General features: G+C 44.1%; 1 protein-coding gene across 1 annotated transcript in view; it reads left to right on the top strand.

Moving 5' to 3' along the window:
* Positions 1-815: 815 nt before the first annotated feature.
* LOC124616286 (opioid-binding protein/cell adhesion molecule homolog) overlaps positions 816-24,577 on the top strand; it is a gene marked incomplete at its 3' end in the record, with an annotated part of 87,621 nt that continues 63,859 nt past the window's right edge. Inside the window, exons 1-2 of the mRNA XM_047144589.1 lie at positions 816-912; positions 18,947-19,105. Of these exons, the coding sequence (XP_047000545.1) occupies positions 816-912; positions 18,947-19,105 (256 nt within the window). The remainder of the gene's footprint in view (positions 913-18,946; positions 19,106-24,577) is intronic.

The raw sequence follows: 24,577 nt of genomic DNA, 5'->3' as shown, positions 1-24,577 counted from the left end.
TCCAGTCATGCGATTCCAGTTTGAAGACGTTTCTGGAGACACCTCGGGCTGTGCTAGGATACCAACCTCTCTGTCTCCCGCCATACCCGGAGTAATGGTTTGGGTGCAATTTATTTTCGTATCAGGACCCTTTAGGTGGTCATCCACGACACCCTCGCAGCACAGCGATACGTCGACGAAGTTCTATGCTCTGTTTGTTGCCCTTCGTGGCAAGGCATCATGGGCTTTCATTTTAGCAAGATAATTCTCTCTCACACACGTCGAGAGCTTCTACTGCTTGTTTTCGTGTTTGCCAAACCCTACCTTGATAGCAAGGTCACCAGATCTCGCCCTAGTTGAGAAAATTTGAAGTATTATGGCAGAGCCCTCCAAACATCTCTCAATTTTGACGATCTACCGCACCAGTTGGAAAGAACTTGCCACAGTTTCCCTCAAGAGGGTATCCAACAATTCAATCATGCAATGCCAAGCCGAATAAATGTTTACATGTGGGGGAGAGGTGGACCAACGCACTATTGTCTTAGTCAAATTGTGAAGTTCTTTCTCTTGAATAAATCACCCATTTTTCTGAGATATTAATCATTTGTTTATCTGTACATGTACGCCACGCTACCGATTTCCGTCTCGCTCTGATAATTCCTTCGCAGTGCGTTCTGTTTTTTCCTTTTGTGTTAGAGTGTATACGATACACAAATACAAGTATATATCACATCCCAAGATCGCTGTTACAAATACTGCTCGGCTACTGGGCGCCACGTGATTTACGAGCGCTCCTCGCATTGTGTGCCGCAGGCTGGGTGGCGCGCTGCACGTGGATGTGGGCTACCAACGCCGCCGCCGGCCGGAGGTCCGGTGTTGGGCTGACCTGCCTCTGCACGCTGCTGCTGCTCGCCGGGGACCTCCCGCAGGCAGGTGAGTGGAGCCTCTGCCTACACCTGTCCTCACAAAGTGACGCTCGCGTCCCAAGTCGCTGAAACCAGCGAAGTTTTCTGCCAACTGTAGAGTCAAGGAAACAACACAGGCCTTCCACCGAGTCCTTTTGCATGGTATCACAACCGTTTTGTTGAAAGCCGCAGACAAACATCTCTCTATATTTCTGGTGAGAGAGGACGCCTGTTAGGTCAAATTAACTATCACAGCTAAGGTGTGGAGTGAGCAGAAGGTGAGCTGATGCGGCGAGGATGATCCGGAAAACGCGACAGGAGGCTGTATAGTCTGAATAACATACTGAGTGGACTGGACTCCTCCCATCAATAGTACACCAATGAGTGTCTACTATTGCCGGTTCCCACTGTATTGCCACTTCGCAGGAGCAAAGAAATATGTCTTCATGAAGGAAACTTTCCTTTTTTCCTTTTCCTTTTGCCTTTTCCCGTACCCTTATGGGGTCGGCATTTATACAAGGTGTGATTCAGAAGTTTCAAGACTGATTCATCTTTGAGTAGGGGAGCGCGCGGACCGGTTCCGCCGGGTGGGGGAAGTATTGGGGGGGGGGGTTGGGGGTGTCTCAGGGAACGAACTGACGCTGCGGCAGTTGCCTCCGGAAACCTGGAGAGTGCGCATCTCTTGCAGCGTGAGTCTGTGTCATTGACGTCGGTCGGAAAGTGGGAGAGGCAGAAATGGAGCAGCGCTTGGAGCAGCGGTATGAGATTAAGTTTTGCGTGCGACTGAACAAAACCGCCACGGAGACTTTCGGTATGATTCAAGACGCCTTTAAGGCAATAGCTATGTCCTGTGCAATGGTTTCCATGTGGCACAAACCTTTCAAAGATGGCCGCGGGAATGTTGAAGACGATGACCGCTCTGGGAGGCCATTATCAAGCCGAACGGATCAAAATGTGGGGAGAGTGCGGGAACTTTTAAACAATGACCTTTTCCTCAGTGTGAGTGCTCCGACGCTTGAGGGATCGAGTTCGCCGTGTCCGCCCGGCGATCAAGGGCGATTAGATTCTCCACCACGACAACGCGCCCGCTCACACGTCGCGGGCCGCCGTCGAAGTTTTGGTCAAGTTCTACGTGACAACACTGCCACAGCCACCCTACAGGCTTCACCGAGAGCCCTTGACAGCATGACGCCCGAGGCCATCCAGATGCGCTATGAACAGTGGAAGACGCGCTGGCAGCTCTGTGTTGATGCTGAAGGATCATATTTTGAATAATTTTAGTCCGTTGTACCTAAATCATCATCATCATCATCATCATTATTTAAGACTGATTATGCCTTTCAGCGTTCAGTCTCCTCCATGATCCCCTATTCAGTGCTAACATTGGTGCCTCTTCTGATGTTAAGACTATTACTTTAAAATCATTCTTAACCGAATCCAGGTACCTTCTCCTTGGTCTACCCCGACTCCTCCTACCCTCTACTGCTGAACCCATGAGTCTCCTGGGTATCCTTGCTTCTCCCATGCGTGTAACATGACCCCACCATCTAAGCCTGTTCGCCCTGACTGCTACATCTGTAGAGTTCATTCCCAGTTTTCCTTTGATTTCCTCATTGTGGACAACCTCCTGCCATTGTTCCCATCTACTAGTACCTGCAATCATCCTAACTACTTTCATATCCGTAACCTCAGCCTTATTGATAAGGTAACCTTAATCCACCCAGCTTTCGCTCCCATACAACAAAGTTGGTCGAAAGTTTGAACGGTGCACAGATAACTTAGTCTTGGTACTGACTTCCTTCTTGCAGAAGAGAGTAGATCGTAGCTGAGCGCTCACTGCATTAGCTTTGCTACGCCTCGCTGACAGTTCTTTCACTATGTTGCCATCCTGTGAGAATATGCATCCTAAGTACTTGAAACCGTCCACCTGTTCTAACTTTGTTCCTCCTGTTTGGAACTCAATCCGTTTACATCTCTTTCCCACTGACATTACTTTCGTTTTGGAGATGCTAATCTTTATGCCATAGTCCTTACATTTCTGATCTAGCTCTGAAATATTACTTTGCAATCTTTCAATAGAATCTGCCATCACAACTAAGTCATCCGCATATGCGAGACTGCTTATTTTGTGTTCACGTATCTTAATCTCACCCAGCCAGTCTATTGTTTTCAACATATGATCCATAAATAATATGAACAACAGTGGAGACAGGTTGCAGCCTTGTCTTACCCCTGAAACTACTCTGAACCATGAACTCAATTTACCGTCAACTCTAACTGCTGCCTGACTATCTATGTAAAGACCTTTAATTGCCTGCAAAAGTTTGCCTCCTATTCCATAATCTCGTAGAACAGACAATAACTTCCTCCTAGGAACCCGGTCATATGCCTTTTCTAGATCTATAAAGCATAGATACAATTCCCTGTTCCACTCGTGACACTTCTCCATTATTTTCCGTAAGCTAAAGATCAAGTTCTGACAACCTCTAAGAGGCCTAAACCCACACTGATTTTCATCCAGTTGGTCCTCAACTAATACTCGCACATTCCTTTCAACAATACCGGAGAAGATTTTACGCAGAGATGCCTCTGTAATTGTACAATCTTTTCTGTTTCCATGTTTAACGATTGGTGTGATTACTGCTTTCGTCCAGTCTGATGGAACTTGTCCCGACTCCCAGGTCATTTCAATTATCCTGTGTTGCCATTTAAGACCTGACATTTCACTGTATTTGATGAGTTCCGACTTAATTTCATCCACCCCAGCCGCTTTATTGCACTGCAATCTATTGACCATTTTCTCCACTTCCTCAAATGTGATCCTATTTCCATCATCATTCCTATCCCATTGTACATCGAAATCTGAAACATTACTGATCGTATTTTCACCTACAATGAGCAACTATTCAAAATATTCCCTCCATCTGCCCAAGGCATCAACAGGATTCACCAGCAGTTTTCCTGACCTGTCCAAAGTATTTGTCATTTCCTTTTTACCTGTCTTTCGAAGACTGCTAATCACACTCCAGAATGGTTTTCCAGCAGCTTGACCCAAAGTCTCCAACCTACTTCCAAAGTCTTCCCAAGATTTCTTCTTGGATGCTGCAATTATCTGTTTGGCTTTATTTCTTTCTTCAACATAACTTTCTCTGTCTACCTGAGTTGTAGTACGTAACCATTTGTGATATGCCTTCTTTTTCCTTTTACAGGCTGCCTTGACTGTGTCATTCCACCAAACTGTTTGCTTCATCCTACCTTTACACACTACTGTTCCAAAACATTCTTTAGCCATTTCTAGTACTGTGTCCCTGTACCTTGTCCATTCCTTTTCCAATGACTGTAATTGACTATATTCAACTAACTGGTACCTTTCTGAAATCACTGATATGTACTTGTGCCTGATTTTCTTATCCTGAAGTTTCTCCACTCTTATCCACCTACATATGGACCTGACCTCCTGCACTTTCGGCCTCACAATACCAATTTCACTGCAGATTAAATAGTGACCAGTGTCATCAAAGAATCCCCTGAATACACGTGTGTCCCTCACAGCCTTCCTGAATTCCTGATCTGTTATTATATAGTCAAAGACAGATCTGGTTCCCCTGCCTTCCCAAGTATACCGGTGAACTTATGTTTAAAAAAGGAGTTTGTGATTACTAAGCCCATACTGGCACAGAAATCCAAGAGTTGTTGCCCGTTCCTGTTGGCCTCCATATCCTCTCCAAATTTATCCATAACTTTTTCATACTCTTCTGTTCGATTTACAATCCTGGCATTAAAATCACCCATGAACAGAACACTGCCCTTGCTCTTTATTCTAACAACTACATCACTGAGTGCTTCATACAAATTATCCATCTTATCTTGATCTGTCCCTTCACAATGCGAATATACTGACACAATCCAAATTTTCTTGCTAGACACTGTCAAATCTATCCACATCAGTCGTTCGTTTACATACCTTAATGCAAACTACGCTGGGTTCCATTTCTTTCCTACACCCCACTGTGCTGTTCCTGCTTTGACTCCTGACAGGTAGACCTTGTATTCTCCCACTTCCTCTTCTTTCTCACCCCTTACCCGAATGTCACTAACAGCTAAAGCGTCCAACCCCATCTTACTTGCAGCCTGTGCCAGCTCTACCTTCTTCCCCCATTGATATTAATAGCTCCCCATCTCGTTACCATTGGTTTGCCGAGTCTTATCTTATGAGTCCCTGGTTTGTCAATTAGAGGTGGGACTCCGTCACCTCCAAAGGTCCGAGGTATTTTGCTCTTAATGTTGCCAGCATCATATTTAAAGTAGCAGGGAAGCTGGTTGCTAGCCTTACTTGCCCCGGGTCCCATTGAGTTTTACCCCTAACGGTTGAGGGACTAACCGGTGGATTTGCTAGTCTTGGCTGTCTGAGCGCAAAGATGACCACAACTCAGAATATGTCCGAGATGCCCAGCCTTATTCCAAAGTAACTGGTAGCCCTACTGTCAGGACCACTTACTTGGCCACTCATACGTTGCCCATGGTTCATGAACTAGGACATGACAACAGAAACCCACACCATGAACTTGTACTTAAACGCTCAATAAATTTCTAGTTCTGAGTTAAGTCTTGAAACTTTTGAATCACACCATGTATACATCGTTTTTGGCAGTATTAGCGACGTTTGGTGACCGGATGCAGTTATGACGCCACCACTATCTACAAAAGGTAAATATTTGTACCCTAGCTGTCTGCGTCTAGTGTAGATCTCATGTTCAAGGGTGATAACGTTTCTTAAGTGTTTGTTTAGCGTGTAACTTAGGCGCTACATGATTACCACACCTGTATTTACCTAGCTGGATGTGGGATAGCACCTAAAACCCACATCTAGGCTTGCTGGTTCATCAGCCCTCGTCGATCCAGAGATAGCTAGTCTCCCTGTGTTTCGCAAGCGTACAACTTAGCGCTCTCTACTATCCAAGTAGTCTGCGAAGGAAAAATTTCTGGGCACGAAAATCTGGCGTATTTCATGAATAAACGAACCTCGTCCCTAATTACGATTAGGAATAGATCCTGTGACGCGCTACAGAGGTGCGCACTATACGTGAATTTCTGAATTTGTGTGTGGATTTTGTGGGAGGCGAAGTTTTCTGTCGCCGCGGAGAGCGGACTGTTGCGATGGCTGCCTGCAGACTGTGTTTGTCACGGCAACGTCGAAACTTCTTTCCTTAAACGCCAGATTGCAACTAACCTCAATCAGGCTATAGAGGCAAGAGGATTACGAGTGAAAAAAACAGTTATTAATTACTCTGCAGGACCATGACTTTACTGGCATGCGAAAAGGTACGAAATTTTCACATGCCATGGGCTGACTGGAAATGGCGAAGCTGCATTTGACGTACAAATCCACCCATTCCTCACACCTGTAGCAAGCAGAGTAAAAGGACCTCAGTCATGCTCTGCGCAAGGACGATCAAAGTGCGCGAATCAGCGTCCACTGTTAACGAAGTCTGAATGACCGCCACAGAATTAGGCTGCCTGTTGGCCAGAATTGCTTTACCTCGTACAACAGCGAGAGAACGTTCACAGGGTCCTAATCTCGCTCGTTACATGAAAAACTGGCCAAGGAGCTAGATGTCTGCATTTAGCTTGCAGTGATATAGTATGTATTTGGTAAGATGTGGATCAGAACCACTGAAAATCGTATTGATTGCTGACTTCTACAGAGAGGGCAGAATTGATGAATTCATTAATATAACACATAATTAGACTAAAGAAGCATTATACGAGGTTTGGAACTTTAATAGTGGCTACTATTTATTTACAGCTCGTACAAAATAGATACGTGTTCTAAAGTTTTACTGACCTTCAAAGTAGCCACCAGCATTGTGTATAACCCGTTGCCAGCGATGTGGAACTCGTAGGATACTCTTACCAGTGCCAGTTATGTTGACAGTTCGAGAGGCGCGTTTTATTGCCCGACGAATTTGTTGCAGTTCTGAATCGAATGCCTTGAAGTGTTTCCTTCAATTTAGAAATCGAGTTGAACTCACGAGGGCTTGAGTCACGGGAGTGCAGTAGGTGTTATAGCACTTAGCAGCCCCATCAGTCAAGCAGATCAGTAACAGCTTGCACTGTACGTGCTTGAGTATTGTCCTGCAAAATGATGGTCAGGTCCTGCAGAAAGTGTCAACACTTCTGTCTCTAAGCTGGTCTTAGGCTGTGATCCAAAAATGAACAGCACAGAGACAGAAGTGATGACACTTTCTGCAGGACCTTGAAACCTCCCCACAATAATAATAATTAAAATGAACCAAGAACCATGTGTAACCTCCCCACGGAAATAATAATTAAATGAATTTTAAATATTGTAACCTCTGAACAAAATTGGTTCCCATCCATAATCTCTGGGCAGAAATGCATTCACATTTAATGTACCCACAAAATTCTTTTCTCATTTAATGTTAAGTTCGAACAGAAAAATTCCTAAACACCAAAATAATAAAAAAATTCAGTAACCTGGTAAATTTTATGACGACAGCAGCGCTGCGCCACGGCCCTGTACTCTGAATAAAAAAAGCAAAAATTCTTACCTCAATAAAAACTGCGAATATATCTGCTCTTAGCTAAAAAAATTTTCGGCACAGCTCCGTGCAATGCTGGCCTATGCTTTGTGATTCGTGAAAGGAATAATCATGCATTGGATATAATCTTTAAATTGAAATGAATGTTTTTTTTAAACAATTACTTTATATTATAAAAATTATTATTGGGGCGTTTTTTAAAAGAAATTGGAAGACAGTTAACATACATTACTAGATATGCGCAAGGTTGCTTCTTTACCTTCTAGAATAATACTCATCCTCCAGAGCAGACTGCCGACACGCGCAGACACGCGCAGACTACCGTCGACAACTGCCGACTCACGCAGACTACTACTGAAGACTAATGCCGACTAGCGCACACAAGCGACAACTAACTACATACTGCTCTCTGGTCAGAGACTCTCCTATGCCTTGCCTATTGCAGGCAGCGCATATAGCGCATACCTCTTACAACCTGACAATCATTCTACAGGACAATGCTGAGGCACGTACAGTGCAAGCTGTTACTGATTTGTTTGACTGATGGGGCTGCTAAGTGTTATACCACCTACTGCACTCCCCTGACAAGCCCTCGAAGTTCAAATCGATTTCTAAACTGAAGGAAACACTTCACGACATTCGCTTCAGAACTGCTACAAATTCGTCGGTCAATATCGCGCCGCTCGAACTGTCAACACAGCTGGCACTGCTAAGAGTATCCTACGACTTCCACATCGCTGTCAACGGGTTATACAACATGCTGATGACTACTTTGAAGGTCAGTAAAACTTTGAAACACGTATCTATTTTGTACGAGCTGTAAATAAATAGTTGCCACTATTAAAGTTCCAACCCTCGTATATAGTCGATGTGTTATACGCTTGAATACAACTCACCCAAAATGCCGACGGAATAAAACCTCAGTCATAATAATGCATAGGACATCTGCTTACTAGCTTAGTCATATGATCATGTTGATAAACCCGAAGGTTAACGTTAATTCTAGACGTAGTAGTCTGGTCGTGACCCATTAGAGGCGGTGGCTGTTAATGGAGTTTGGTTTCAGGAACTTACCTCTGGGCTAAGCCATTACCTTACAGGGGCCTAAACAATGTGGCTTATGTACGAGGTAGTATGTGAGGTGGAGCACCTAGAGGGACGAATAACAACAAGTAAAAGCTTCGTAACTGCACAAAACATGCATGAATAGAGGAAAATGTTTAAGAACGTTTTTTGTTTGTCAGGTGTTTGACCACAATTGATTTACGGAAGAATTATTGAGATCTTTATGATTACTTACCACGACAAAACTATTCCACCTGGTCTGTAAGATCCATGAGGCAGGTCAAACTTAAAGAACAATGTAATAATTCCGATTTCAAGGAAGGTGCTGCAGGTGAGAATATTACAGAACCGCCAGTCTTAAGAAACATGGTTTCAAAATAACGATATTAATTAAAAGAATGGAAAAACTAGTAAAAACCGACATCGAATACGACCACTTTCGGTTCCAAGAAAATGCATGAAAATACGAGACAGTACTACGACCTATCTTACAAGGCATACAAGAACAACAAAACCTATACGTGTAGTATTAGTAGATTTGGAAGTCTTCAGTGGAATACAGTGCTTGAAATTCTGACGTTGGCATGGATAAAATACAGAGAGCGAAAGGTTATTTGCAACTTGTACAGAAACCGGATTAGAATTTTAAGAGTAGAAGGCATGAAACAGAAATAGTATTTGAGACAGGATTGTGACTGGGGTTATCGCCTGTGTTATTCAATCTCTACGTTGAGTAAGCAGTAAAGGGAACCAAGGAGAAATTAGGAAAAAGGAATAAAAGTTCAGGGGGAAGAAGTAAAATTCTTTGATATGCACCAAGAGGATCGAATGATGGGCTGAAAAGAGGTTGTAAGATGAATGACAGCAAAAGCAGAACAATGGCACTGCAATAGTAGAATTAAATCGGATGACGCTGAGGCAATTGGACTAACAAATGATGCACTGAAAGTAGCAGATGAATTTTGCTAATTGGGTTGCAAATTAATGCATGATGATCGATTTACAGAGGGTATATAATGTAGACTGGCAGATGCAAGAAAAAGGTTTCAAAGAAAGAAATTTTGTTAACATCAAAAACGATTTCAGTGTTGGGATAACTTAACTGAAGGTCGAGGTCTGGAGCGTAGCCTTGCACGGAAGTGAAACCTGGACGACAAACAGTTTAGACAAAAACAAACCGAAGCTTTTGAAATCTAGTGCTGCAGGAGAATGCTGAAGATTAGATGGGTAGATCGGATCACTAACAAGGAGATATTAAATCGAATTGATAAAAAAGAAATTTGTGGTCTCATGAGGCGGTAACGAATTATCAATTTGGTAATGGAGGAAAGTGTGAGTCAATACTTGACTACAGTCTTTTCTTTTTTCTCCGGCCTTCGTCCCGCGCCAACGCGGGGTCGGCTTTGTTATGAGGGATTTGGCAGTGGTACGTGCAGAGGGTGGCGAGATGCCCTTCCTGCAGCCACCCCAACCCCCCGGGATGGAAGTAGTGTACCCCAGCTGTCTGCGTCCAGTGTAAGTCATGAAATAGTGCGAACGTTTTCAAATGTTTGTGAGTCGTGTAACTGAGGCGGAACGTGGGGACCAGCCCGGTATTCGCCTAGCAGGATGTGGAAAACCGCCTAAAAACCACATCCAGGCTGGCCGGCATACCGGCCCTCGTCATTAATCCGCCAGGCGGATTCGATCCGGGGCCGGCGCGCCTACCCGAGTCCAGGAAGCAGCGCATTAGCGATCTCTGCTACGCTGGCGGGTAATGCATGACTACAGTGAAAAAGATTAAATGGATGTAGTCTGTAGTAGTTATACAGAGATGTAGAGGCATGCGCTGGATAGAGTAGATTGATGACCACTCAGCGACTGCTTTATATCAATGTTTTGTGGTTAGTTCCTCGATCATACACATTGGACCCCCAGATAAACAACTAATGATGTGATTTGAATTGGAGGAGGAGGGGGGGGGGGAAAGGGATGAAAAGGGAAGGGAATATTGATATCAGCTGCATCAGGACTTTGTGCAGCATCAGTGGCGACGAGTGAAAATGCTAGCTGGACTGGTGTTCGAACCCAGGATTTCCTGCTTACTACGCAGTTGCGTTAACTACTGTACCACCAGGCCGCAGTGTTCATCGCAACTGCTCGGCCTTTCTCGGCACTCCTGACGGCCGACCCACACTCCCATGCGCCACCTATCCACAGTCCCTCTCCACGTCCTCAATGTTCGCTCCTCTGAAATTCCCGCCAGTGGGTCAGACGTACCTGTGCGTCGGCACTGAAGAAGGTGGATCCATCGCCCGTCGAGGTGAATCAGTTATGTCAATGCGTGGTGTCTGCTCTTTCGTACATGTCCGAAAGAACAGACACAGGCAAAATTCTACAATTTTACCTCTACTTCTTCAAAGGTTCTTCCATGTACTGTGATGCACAGATCATCAATATAGAGAAAATGTTGATCCTATGTATGTTGAACATCATGGGATGTTGAACAATTCCTTGAGAAATGTCGCTTTTCTGATTTCTCCAGCGACTGATTTTCCCCTCTAAAATGACGTAGAATAGTTGTCTCTGGACAAAGGATACTATGATTTCTACTAGCCGATGTTCCCTAACAGTTTCACAGATTTTGAGCAATAGTTTTAGGTGGGTTCCTGTATCGTAGGCAGTACTTAGATTAACCAGTGTCAAGAACCTTGTTAATTTATTTCCATTTCGCTCCTCTGTATGCTCTGTGAGTGCCAAGATCTGGCAGGTATAAGATTTACTTGGACTGAAGTCAGCTTGTTGCACGCTTAGCTTTGAATCAACGATGTCATTGATTCGATTAAGGATCAGCCTTTCCTGCAGTTCGGAGAGGTGTCAGAGAAGAGATATAGGCCGATAACTGCATGATGATCCCGATGTTTTCCAGGTTTTATGAGTGCTATTAACTTGGAATTCCTCCATTGTTTAGGGATTTAAAGGGTGTCTCGACAGTGCTTCAATAGGCTCAACACCCTATTTTTTGGCAGTCGGTCCGAAATGAGGCACACGCCATCAACACCAGCCGTCTTACCCCTTTTTTATAGGGTTTGTACCCTCATTGAGCTTCCTCATTATGAAAGGAGGGGACAAGTTATGGATGTGTATGTGGATATCGCGTTGCGACTTGCTTTTGTCACATTTTTTGTTATGATTACCGTTCAGTAGTAGCTCGTGAGCAGTTTGATTAGATGTTACTTAATCTAATTATTTCCTTGCTTTCTTTTGGGTCCCCTTGAGATTTATGATCAGATTCCATGCAGTTTTCATGCTATGTGGCATGTTCATTTTCTCCAAGGTTTCGACCCATTTCTTTTGCCTTGTTTCACTGAATGCTCTTACGAGGGGTGTGCCACGAGCTATTGTCTGGTCACTGAAAGGGCCTTTTGAGTACAATTCTTCATATTTCTCGAAGGTTTTTTGGTACCCTCAGAGTGTCCTGGTGTGCAGTTCTGTCTACGGCCTCTCGGGAAGTGCTTCTTTGACACTTTACGGAGAATGTATATTTTTCTGTGTCGGAATTTATGTTGCTGATTTCCTCACCCAATTTCCTTGAGAAATCCGTCCGTGTTGCCTTTTTAAAACTGAAACTTCTTTGAAATTGCATGTTAACAGAATTGACTGCTGAGAAGACTTGTATTGCAATGGGCCTATGCTGAGTTTCTGGAAGAGCTCCATATACATTTTTAACACAGCTATCTTGGATTTTGCTGCTGACAAAGCAGTTATCAGGATTGTAACCTCGTTTCCAAATTTTGTTCGTGACGGAGTATGGCAGCTTTGAGTCATGTAGGAGAAAGAAGTTATTTATTTCCATTCATTCTTATTGCAACTGACCATTGCCATCGTTTCGTTGTATCTCCAATTTACACGACGGCAGCTGAAGTCACCTACGATAAATTGCTTTTTCTGATGTTTGAAGTTGTCTGGCATAATAAGAGTAAAATTTATGGCGGATTATATATGGATTACTGTGAGGGTTCGGCATTCGATAGTTCAGATCTAAGTGCCATTTTCTAGTGTTTTTCCTGTGGAAGTAAAGCTCAGGTTAGGTCTAACGACAACTACACTACCACGTTAAATTTGTGGTACCTCTATTGTTAAATACCTCCCTTTAATTTGAGGCCTAAGTGATGATTCTTCTCTGTGCCTTTCCCACAGACACATTACATCTCATTTATGCGCTTGGCATAGCTGCGAAATTTTCTTGTTTGTTCTTTGTTATTCCCTTGACATTCAGGCTACCAATCGCCAGAGATGGCTCTGGAAAGCGCCTCTAATTTGATTTTCTCGGGTGGCTGAAGGATTAGCCGATTCTCTCATTGTCATCATTCCCTAGGAGTGCCAGAATTTTCTACTCTTATGGTGGATTCGAGTGACAATGCACACTTGGAGGCTCCTTCCGTGGTTCCCTCTCTTGACTAACTATCTTCTGTTTCATTTCAGCCATATTTGTATTGTTAAAATTTGCTTCCTGAGGTCCCCATTATACTAATGCCTTACTAATGTCTCTAAGATGGAATAAATTACATCTTTTCGGAAAGTGGTGAAACATAACATCCCATGGCTTAGGGTCATCTCTCCAGAATGAGTCACTCCACAATTTTATTATGCCTGCTCTTATTTATTACACCGGAAATTCAGTTCTCATAAGAAAAGTAGCAACGAAGCACTTGCCACACATGAAATCACACTATTAGGAGACTGCAGCTGGCGACTATGTCCGGGCCGTCTCCATATTCCCTCAGTGAAGTCACAGCAGGCAACCCGAGACCCACGAGAGAGACAGGTCGTGGCGTGCACGTCACACCACGTGACACTGCACGTCTTAAGAGTGCAAACAGTCGTCAATGACAGGCAGCGAGTAACTATGTCAGACGAGTTTAATAATTCTCGACTGCTCGTTTAAATGCATGCAAGCTCTCTATAGCACATGATAAATTTAAGACCTTTTAGTGAGCACCTTTTCAATTACATATTGATTTCCTATGGACCCTACACGGTCCGAGCTTTCGCGAAGTGTGGCGGACAAGCCGACTAGGGTGAAATGGTTCAAATGGATCTGAGTACTATGGGATTTAACTTCTGAGGTCATCAGTCCCCTAGAACTTACAACTACTTAAACCTAACTAACCTAAGGACATCACACACATAAATGCCCGAGGCAGGATTCGAACCTGCGATCGTAGACTAGGGTGACGTCGCAAGCTCGATGCAGGGCCCGTACATCTCATTGGCCCCGAGGCAACCCTGGCTGACAGCCGGGAAGCAGCCATACCCCACCTGATTCTAATAATGGTAGAGGCTGCAGATACGAAAATGTAGTGACAATAGAGACTTTGACAAAGGGCAGATTGTTATGACCCGGTTTGTGGAAATGAGAATCTCGGAAACGTTACAAAGTGTTGTACGTTCACACCTTGTCGCAGAACGTAGAGGCAAGAGGTCTGCCAGCTCTGTATAGCGGGATAAACAGCGAACTGGTGGACAGACAGCGAACTGGTGGCGTATCTGATGACGGAGTACAATGCTGAAGCAGACATGTTTCGGAGCTCACTGTTCAGTTCCGCAGCAAACCTTAGTTTTCCCCTGCTGACCCAATCAAGTCGTCAGCTACGATTACAATGGGCACGGGATCATCAAGATTAGACAGTGGGTTAATAGAAGTGTATCGTCCGGTCGGACGAATCAGCCATCGTGCCTTGGAGACAGACTTTTGGGGACAATATTATTCTACGGAGAACTTCATCTGACCTCCAAGGAAGCTGTGGAAGTAACAGAAGAAAAGATGACAATTTTGGACTGTGTGACTAATACTGCAGATCATCTGTAGTCCTTTATACCTTCCCCCATTTTTATGGTATTTGCCAGCAGGACAACTGTTTGCTTCACAGCGCCTGAATAGTATTATAGTAGTTTGACGAGCATGACAGTAAATTAAGGTTGATGTTTTGACCACCAGATTCGCCTTATCTTAACGAGATGGAACACATCTGTGCCGCAATCAGGCGTCAGCTTCGCGCCCACACTTTACTGGACCCTTAATTAACTGGAAGGCCTTGGCTTATCTGTGTACATCGGATGGCACATACCTTCGGAAAGCTACCAAGGGCTTACAGTGTCCAAGCCACGCAGAATCGCTGCTGCTTTGCGTTCCAAATGAGGACGAACTCGCTATTAAGCAGGGTGGTCATAAAGTTTTGCTTCATCTGTGTAACTATTTCAGCAGCTTCCTTCAGTTAGTCAAACTGTGTCATCTGTTTCTTTTCCTGCCGATTACTTCTTAGTTTTCCGGTTTCTCCATCTACACTCATGCTCATAAATTAAGGATGACTGCAGAATGTGGTGCCACACAACGTGCACTACACAAAACTGGCGCCAATAGCATGGGCACATAGGGAACATTCACGACACAGATCTGTAAGACCATGGTATTGGTGATAAGTTGAGAAAACCGTCCCGAAACGCATGTGCTACAAAACGCCATGTTTCCTGCGCATGTACCCCGACATCAGTATGGTATATGATCATCATGCGCACGTACACAGGCTGCACAACGTGTTGGCATACTCTGGATCAGGAGGTCAAGCAGCTGCTGGGGTATAGCCTTCCATTCTTGCACCAGTGCCTGTCGGAGCTCCTGAAGCGTCGTAGGGGTTTGAAGACGTGCAGCGATACGTTGACCGAGAGCATTCCGGATGTGCTCGATGGGGTTTAGGTTTAGAGAACAGGCGGGCCACTCCATTCACCTGATATTTTCTGTTTCAAGGTACTCCTCCACGATGGCAGCTCGGTGGGGCCGTGTGTTATCATACATCAGGAGGAAGGTGGGATCCACTGTGCCACTGAAAAGGCGGACATACTGGTGAAAAATGACGTCCCAATACTCATGAACTGTTATAGATCCTCTGTCAAAGACATGTAGGGGTGTACGTGCACCAATCATAATCCCACACCACATCATCAAACCACGACCTCCATACAGGTCCATTTCAAGGACATTAAGGGGCTGGTATCTGGTTCCTGGTTTACGCCAGATGAAAACCCGGTGAGAATCACTGTTCAGACTATACCTGGACTCATACAACATGGGACCACTGTTCCAATGACCATGTAGTGTGTTCTTGACACCAGGCTTTACGGGCTCTCCTATGACCAGGGGTAAGTGGAATGCACCTTTCAAGTCTCCGGGCGAATAAAACATGTCTGTTCAGTCGTCTGTAGACGAGCAAGGCTACCTGCAGTACTCCATGGCCGTCTGCGGGCACTGATGGTTTGATATCGGTCTTCTTGTGGTGTAGTACACTGTAGACGTCCCGTACAGTAGCGCCTGGACACGTTTTCTGTCTTCTGGAATCGTTGCCATAATCTTGAGATCACACTTTGTGGCACACGGAGTGGCCGTGTTTTGAGCTGCTGAGTTCGACCAACCTCAAGTCGCCCTAGTATTCGACTCCTCATAACGTCATCAATATGTGTTCTTTGAGCCATTTTCTACACACAGTCACCATTAGCACTTTCAAAACGTCCACACACTTACTCGCTGCACCGTACTCTGACATGCACCAACACACCGCGTATGTGGACTGCTGCCAGCGCCACAGTGCGACGACCGCAGGTCAAATGCACCTCATGGTCATAACCCGAGGTGATTTAAACCCGCAAACCGCCCACCAGAGCGTTGTTTCACCATGTATCAGGATTATCCTTAATTTATGAGCATGAGTGTGGTTTTCAGTATTCTTCTGTGGTACCATATTTCAAAAGCTTTCAGACTTTTCTTGTCGATGCTGTTTATCGTCAGCGTGTCAGAGGCTATATTACAAACAAGTACTTTCAGAAAATACTTGCTGGTGCTTAATTTATGTTAAACGTTACAATACTCTAATGGGTCATTAGGGGAGGGAGGAAAAAGTCACGATTCAACGCATCTTGCTGCAAATGCAACGATAACACTGAATCCCTACTACTTTATTGGACTTGCCGAAGGAGTAGCCCAATTTATTTCGCACGTCGATTTGTATAACATTGTACACATGCCAGAACAGTGTTGACAAGCACAGCACGCGCAGTTGACTAAATGCAAGCTAGAATGTTGTTGGCATGTGGCCGGCTGGCCTTTCCAAGGATGAAATGCCCCGCCCATTGGACGTGAGGCGTCAGTTGTGCGTCAGTGTTCTGCAGGTAGACCAAGCAAAGCGTGGATGAACTGAGAGTCGTGTACGGATACGCGACTGGAATACCGCAACAGATGAGAAACCACTGTCGATCACACGGCGAGCTCAGCACGTGTGTGGATAGCTTTTGAGCTCAGGGAGTTAGCTGTGACAAACGCACGTATCGATGTCGCGATAGACTGTCAAGGAATTTCTGACGGGTTCTGGGTGTAGCTCATTGTACTCATTTTCTTTTTTTAAATAACATAGTAGATTATTCTTTTTTGCCGTGTTTTGTAAATATTATGCCGCTTCCCCACTGTCTCACAAAAACTGGGTGTTTGTGGACTTATTCATAAGTTTACGATTAGGAGCCTCATCATACAGTACGTTCAAGACGCTGTATTAGAATGGCACTGGTATCAGGACCTTGTATTTACGAGTAACGTAGATAAGAAATGGGACGAATCCATAAATAAGTAGTAGGGGTAGTGAATAGTGTCAACGTCCTTGCGCAGTGGTAACACCGGTTCCCGTCAGATCCACGAAGTTAAGCGATGTCGGGATGGGCTAGTGCGTAGATGGGTGACCGTCCGGTTTACCCAGCGCTGTTGGCAAGCGGGGTGCACTCAGCCCTTGTGAGTCAAACTGAGGAGCTACTTGATTGAGAAGTAGCGGCTCCTGTCTCGTAAACTGACATACGGCCGGGAGAGCGGTGTGCTGACCACATGCCCCTCCATATCCGCATCCAGTGACGCCTGTGGCTGAGGGTGACACGGCGGCCGGTCGGTACGGTTGGGCCTTCATGGCCTGTTCGGGCGGATTGGTGAATAGTAGACTTGGATTTGTTGGTAGTGCTATAGCAAATTTGATGGGCCTGTGAAGAAAACCACGCTCTGTATGTTGTTATTAAGTTTCCTCAATCATGAACTGTAGAGTAACTGATGGACAACACCCAGTTGAAGACAACTCTGCTTCATTTTTGTGGTTGTGTCCGGACTATGTGTCGTCTCAAAAGATGTCTCAACATTCACACCGGTTTCCACTGATAATTTGCTACAGTTCCGTACCCACACATACCACGGAACTTGTTGACATGCGATGGCTTGCGTGCCTTAACGTCACAGATAGCGATACAGAAGGTGCAATCACATCAGAGGGGAGTGCGTGGAGAGGCCGTACTAATATATTAAGATGTAGCTCCAGGAGAGAGCGAGCAAGCTTTCCAGTAGTAGCAGAGTCTGGATGGTTGACTAACATATTTCCGTAACGTGAGCGAACATGAGCTTGCTTCAGAGGTACCGGGAACGGCTGAATGCAACGCGAAACTGCTGACATTATATTTCCTAACGACATGGAACTCCACTGTATGATTCAATGATTACGGCATCACGTTGGGTAAAGGTAGTCCCCCATTCAAATATCCAACAGGAAACCAATAATGAAGATGTTGTCATCACAAAAATCAACTTTGGCATTCGAAAAGTCGGAGTTTTGAGTTTTAGATCCATCAGTCGGGTAGCTAGATTACAAAACGTAATACAAAATTGATGTCATAACATCGTGGAGAGAAGTTTCGCTGTGTCATGAGAGGGAAAGAAACAGCTGTATTTAGACAATTCTATGTAGATGTAAATCACAAATACACAATAGGTCTGACTGAGGCCAGGTTATCGGAAGTGAAACGTTAAAAGCTCTGAATCACTGTCCAAATGAAACTTAAAATAAGACCCAAAATGACAGAATTTGTAGAGCCCTGTTTGCTTGGTGGTCTAAAGTTCATATGCTGATTTGGGTTAGGATGAAGGGAACTAGATAAGCTGCGAAGTAATTCATGTCCAGAAAGGTAACTCGATGTTGAAAGTGAGACACCTGGTATGGCATTCAGAAGCAGGGATGGGCTAGTGGAGGTTTGGTTTGGTCGATACAACTGTCATAAAGTTAAGGCTGTCTTACATGGGGAATGGTGATAGAATACAATCGCTATACAGAACTTGTTAGCTGTTTCAGTAGATTTTTTTTTTTTAGCACTTGTGATTGGATACTTAGTAGTTGAAAGATTCGTTTAGAGTTTTGGATTTGCTTTTGATATATAATAAACGTCATTAGTGCTTGGTATTGCAGTGAAAGTCGTGGGAGTTCTCAAATTTCGCAAAAACTGCCATGGTTTTCCGACAGTGAGTGAAGATATCAAAGTGCCTTAGTTTTAAATATGATGTTTTGCACTGCGCCCGTTTCTTCTGGAACGTTTCGTACACAGGGCAGAGTGCCTACATCAACCTGACGGCACTTGGCAGGTCCGCGTCCATTCCGCTGTCCATGGATGACGACTCGCCCTACCTGAGAGATCTCTACTGGCCACTTAACGACTCGTGGCAGCTCGCTGGCTTCGATGGCGCAGAGGATGGACACCTCATCGGTAAGCAGTTATCAGTAGCCACTGCCTAAATTTATCTCAACATTTCCATACGTTATCCTTTACATCTACTTTGTCATCGTCTGCCTATCCCTTTCTGACCTTATTCTTTTTAATTATTGTCCCTGCATTTTCGCTTTATGCTAGGGACAGCTACAAACGCTACGTTTTCTTTTAATTTGTTCCTTTTTTTAAATTTGGTATACGAATGCATAATTTTGCGACTCACAGAGGTGTCTGGTATCGTAACACTACTATCATTCACCGAAACGAATAACATGAATTCCTATTTAATCTGTTTGATAATGATAAAAACTAGGAAGATGCCGCTGATGGTAAGTTTGGAATTTGGGAGCATTTGGTTATAACAGTTACATGTAATTTATTGAATGAACGGCCATTGTCTAAATGTTTGGAAGCTTTGTATGTCATATTTGTTGCAAACGAAGGCATCACCCACAGGCAACGCAGCGACCTTTGTAATTAATATCCAGGCTACACCAATTAACTTTTTGGCCAGAATGAAAATAAAAGATATAACAAGCAAATGTTATTTAGCTGCCAGGGGGCACTTTAACCTACATGAGTCCCTTTCTTGTTACTTTGTTTGTTACGATGATATGAAGATCAGTACGTCATTTTCGAATATCACCCTACACTGTTAATTAGTAACACACATCACATCCTCGAGAACTGTCAAAAAAGTACCATGTTTTCACGTAAACATAAAGTTGAACTTTAAAAGAAACGGAAACGGAGTACTGCAAACCATTGTGCGTTAAAAATGGTAGAACATTCAAAGGTACTCAAAGTCTTTCATGGCTGCTTCCAGAGTAACCTGTTGCAGTGAATTACTAGCAAGGAACGGCATGTTTTCTGGAGTTGTTGGAATATCACGATAGACATCATTTTTTATTGACCCGCAGAAGATATGCGTCTAGAGACCGAGAAGGCCAATCCTCTATACCTCCATGAGCAGTCCGTCTGGCAGTATACATTTGGTCTAGAACACAACGAAAACGCAAATTAATATGTACTGGACACCCATCTTATTGGTAGCATAAGGATTCTGCTACTTATATTTCATCTAGAAGGTGAAAAATAGTTCGTGTGAAATAGTTAGTACATCTCCTGCTATTATGTTGCCATTTCTGAAACAATCTTAGTATCAAGTATCGTGAATCAGAGTTTAACTCATCATCTACGGTGATGTTCCACCTGCCTAAGTCTCTTTTTGGTTTTCAATGGACCAGTAATGCACGTTCTTTGTACACTCTGACAAGGAACCTCGTAAGTGCGAGGTCGTAATTCAATCTTTAGAAAGGCTCATTTGAAAGTGTTGTATTAACAGTTATGACAGGAAAAATATTAGCTGCTAATGACTCACCACGTGCTTCAGGAGGGTGACAAAAATGAGTGTCCGAGGGATAAAGAGATCAACTTTCTATGGGGTGTATGTACTTCACATAATGGATATGGTCGACATTCAAGAAATGTTCAAAACAAACTATTAACGTGCACCGTGAACACTGAATGCAAAATGGCGCGCCGCAGTGATCACAAAGTTGGGAGTTCGCAACATTAAGATTGAAGGCGTGCAGGACGTTCAGCTAGATATGCATTCTTAAAGAATGTATATAGTGATATATTGGTCTAATGGGATGATGAGCACTGATGAAATGTGTGAGGCATACAGTCGAATGCTAAACAGTTTGTCGTGATGCTTATCGTGAAACTAGCTATCCTTCGAGGCGTAGCTGCAGATACTGCGATAATGTGTTTTATAGACACGAAAAAAACCAACATCCAGAGGCTGAATTTATACAGTGGTTCCAGCTGGTACGAATTGCAATGTCACGTACTTTTCAGGAGTGATAGTTCGCTCTAACGTAGTCCTTTTTTTTTACGCAGTCCAGAAATGAAGCAAAAGCTAGGTATTTTGACCTGCTGTTGGCCAAAAACAGTGCTCATACCATAGTTGTAGTTCTCGTACGTCCATTTTCCCACTCTCGCTTGATGTGACTTGCAACATCACGCACACCAGAAAGAATCGTAGGGGGCAGAGCACCTCCAACTGCTCGAAGCCTAATAAACAACTTTCCAGCCAATTTACCATCCAGATTAATAACGGCATAATTGTATACGAATGGGTTAACGCATTGATGTTACTTGACCTTGATACAGCTCTCTAGGCACTTTCATATACATCTCCTTTTCAAATCCCGATTGGCTCGAGTTGAAAACAAATTCCTTATTGAAAGATGGGATACGTTTCTTTATTTCATCTACAAATTTTTGTCTGATTCCGCAGTTTGTTGTGCATAGTCAAGTTGATGTTTTGTTTAAAATTTCATAATCTAAAGTTTTCCAATTCTGTACCACTGTTTGAACATATGGAACCATCCACTGATTTCCTTGAAATTACTATAATCTATGTCACGCGCTATTTGATGTGCATGACGTTGTGGGTTACTATTAGGCACATCCTGTAAATTGTTTCGAGCATTTTAGAAAGCGCAAACACCAGTTTTTGTAACAAATGTACCTTGTCCCCCCTTGCATATCCGTGATTTTTCTTACGCATTACACGGTCATATTGCCGCTGACTGATTCGAGATCTGTTCGTAAATGTTTTCTTTATTATGCTGAGGAAGATCTTCCATGTACAGAATTATGTTTAGTACCCGCTCGTTGGGAAACGACTGTTCTTTACTGTTTCACTGGAGATGGGATTTGTCGTTCCCTGCTCGACAAGGATGATTAACTACATGGCCGGACACCTGTTTAAATATCACTTTGAGTTTTAGAGCACATGTCGCCGTCATTGTACTCCTCATCTACATTGTCCGCACACTTGTGCTTATACGATACCACATATTCTTGCAGAAACACGAAAATTTAGTCCGTCACTTTGTCAACTTCGACAACTATTGCTGTAAATATAATCCAAGTTCTCCTTGTTAATCATTGCTATTCTCTGATCTGTATCAACACCACTAACACTGTGGCATAGCTGTGAGTTACTCGTCGACTAAGCAGTTCAACGACGCTGCGTACACTCACGCCCTGCTCACCTCCATGGGGTATCTCCAGTCCCACCCCGTATTGCCTTTAACAGCCAATACTTTGGTTGCGTGGTTAACGATACATGGGACATTGAATGCCGTAAACATCGTTGGCCTTTTGCCACCTCGTACTTGAAGGGTACTTTGTAAGACAAAGACAGAGGCACAGCGCGAAGGATTTATCCGAAAGGGACGGAAGTCGGCAGATGTAATGTACATGTACGAATAAACCAATGATTATAATTTTCGAGAAATTTGATGATTTACTCAAGAGCAAGAGTTTCATAAATTAAGTAAGTCAATAATGCATTGATTACCACTGGCTCTTATGAAAGTAGTTATTTGGCTTTGCATTAGTTGATAAAATTGTTGGATGTCTTACAGATGGACGTCGTGCGCAAAATTTTTCAAACTGGTGCGTTAGATCGTCAAAATACCGAGCTAGTTGGAGGGCCCTGTTTACAATGCTTCAGTCGTTATCAGTTGGGCGAGATCCGGAGACCTTGCTGGCCAAAGATAGGGTTTGAAAAGCACGAAGACAAACAGCAGAAACTCTCGCCGTGTGCGGGCGGGCGTTGTTTTACTGAAATGTGCGCCCAGGATGGCTTGCCATGACGGACAGACAAACGGGGCGTAGAAAATCGTGGGCGTACCGGTATGATGTAAGGGTGCTGCGGACAACAACCAAAGGGGTCTTGGTATGAAGAGAAATGCGACTATAGACCAGTATTCCTGGTTACCCAGAGAATGGCGGATGACATTTAGGTTGGTATCCCACCGTTGCCCGAGACGTCTCCAGCCACGTCTTCGGTCTGCAGTCTCCTTGGCTGGAATAGAATTTTCTTCACTGATGAGTCCCACTTCGAACTGGGTCGCGATGACCAGCAAAGACGCGTCTGGAGACGCTCCCCGGAAGGCGGTGGGATACTCATCTGACTGTCGCCCGTCGTACGGCCCGACAACCAGGAACGATTCTCTTCTTTTCACAGCAGGACCTCTTTCGTTGTCATCCATGGCAGCCTTAAGCATTGCCGTACGTCCACGATATTCTGCTCCCCGTTTTGTTGCCATTCATGGCAAGCTTGCATTTCAGCAACATAATACCCATCCACAAACGATGAGAGTTTCTACTGCTTGTCTTCCTGCTTACAAAACCCTACCTTGGCCACCAGTGTCACCGTATTTCTCCCCGATTGAGAACTTATGGAGCATTGTAGGCAGGTCCCTACAATCAGGTCGGTATTTTGACGATCTAACGCTCCAATTGGACAGATTTTGGGACGATATCCCTCAGAAGAGCCAAAAACTGTATCAACCAGTGCCGAGCCGAACAAATTCTTGCATAGGGGCCATGGGTACACCAAAGCGTTATTGACTTGCACAATTTAAGACGGTCTTCCTCTTGAATAAATCACTCAATTTTTCTGAAACTTTAATCATTCTTTTATCTGTACATCTGCTTCATACGTGTGCATCACGTCTACCGATTTCCTTATTCAGATAATTCCTTCGTGGTTCCTCTTTTTTGTCTTAGAGCGTATTTTCCAGTCCTTTGTTTAAGAAACAAAACCGATAACTGGAAGATGGGAGATGAAGATCTGGTCGTCAAGCGTTTACTGCTGTGTCCACTCACGGAAGAGTACACCATTCTGGAAATCATTCCCACGCAGTTCTCTGTACCAGTGTACATGACAACGTCGGATCTGGCGACCTTTCCAAGCTTTCGTTTGCACAGCTGCAGATTCATTGCACCAAATGTGAGAACTTGGGCGGCTTCATCTTTGGGATTTCTAATACGATATCGTTGCCTTTGGTTGAAACTCCGTGTTCCCTGATTCGTCAAGACAAATAAGAGAACATCCGCGGAGAAGGTGGATTCTTGTCTCTATGCTGTTCTAGAGATCGTCTACCTGAGTAGCATTATGCTTACTTTCAACCATAAAAAATAAAAGTAATGATGACTCAGTTTTTAATCAATAACTGCCTTTACTGTACACAATATATCGTTTAGAGATACTGCAGTGCTATTCTACGTGTATCCGTATTGTAAATAATAAGACATAATTGCAGTTACAGTTCCGATAACTTACAATGTGCGAAGTGAGTTGCGTTTCTGGCCTCTCGTCGTTGGTGCACTTTGGACTCAGACAAACCTTCGACTGCAGACGGTTGACTGAAAGACCCGGTGTGCCATTTAGTTGTATTTCGATTTGTTTGCTGTTGACTCCAGCAAGTGGACGAGTGATGTTAAACACGCAAACCAGCACTTTGTATTCGTACAAAAGGGTGAAACTTAATTTTGCAGGCTGCTACCATCGGTCGCGGAGTACGGACATATTAGCTGATCCGCTCCGCGCGGTCGTTATTTGTTAACCTTCCGCGGACGAGTGAGGCGATTCGTAGTCTTCGC

This window comes from Schistocerca americana, chromosome 5 (assembly GCF_021461395.2).
Source record: "Schistocerca americana isolate TAMUIC-IGC-003095 chromosome 5, iqSchAmer2.1, whole genome shotgun sequence".
NCBI classification, from domain to species: Eukaryota; Metazoa; Arthropoda; class Insecta; order Orthoptera; family Acrididae; genus Schistocerca; species Schistocerca americana.
This window is presented reverse-complemented; position numbering and strand designations above follow the sequence as displayed.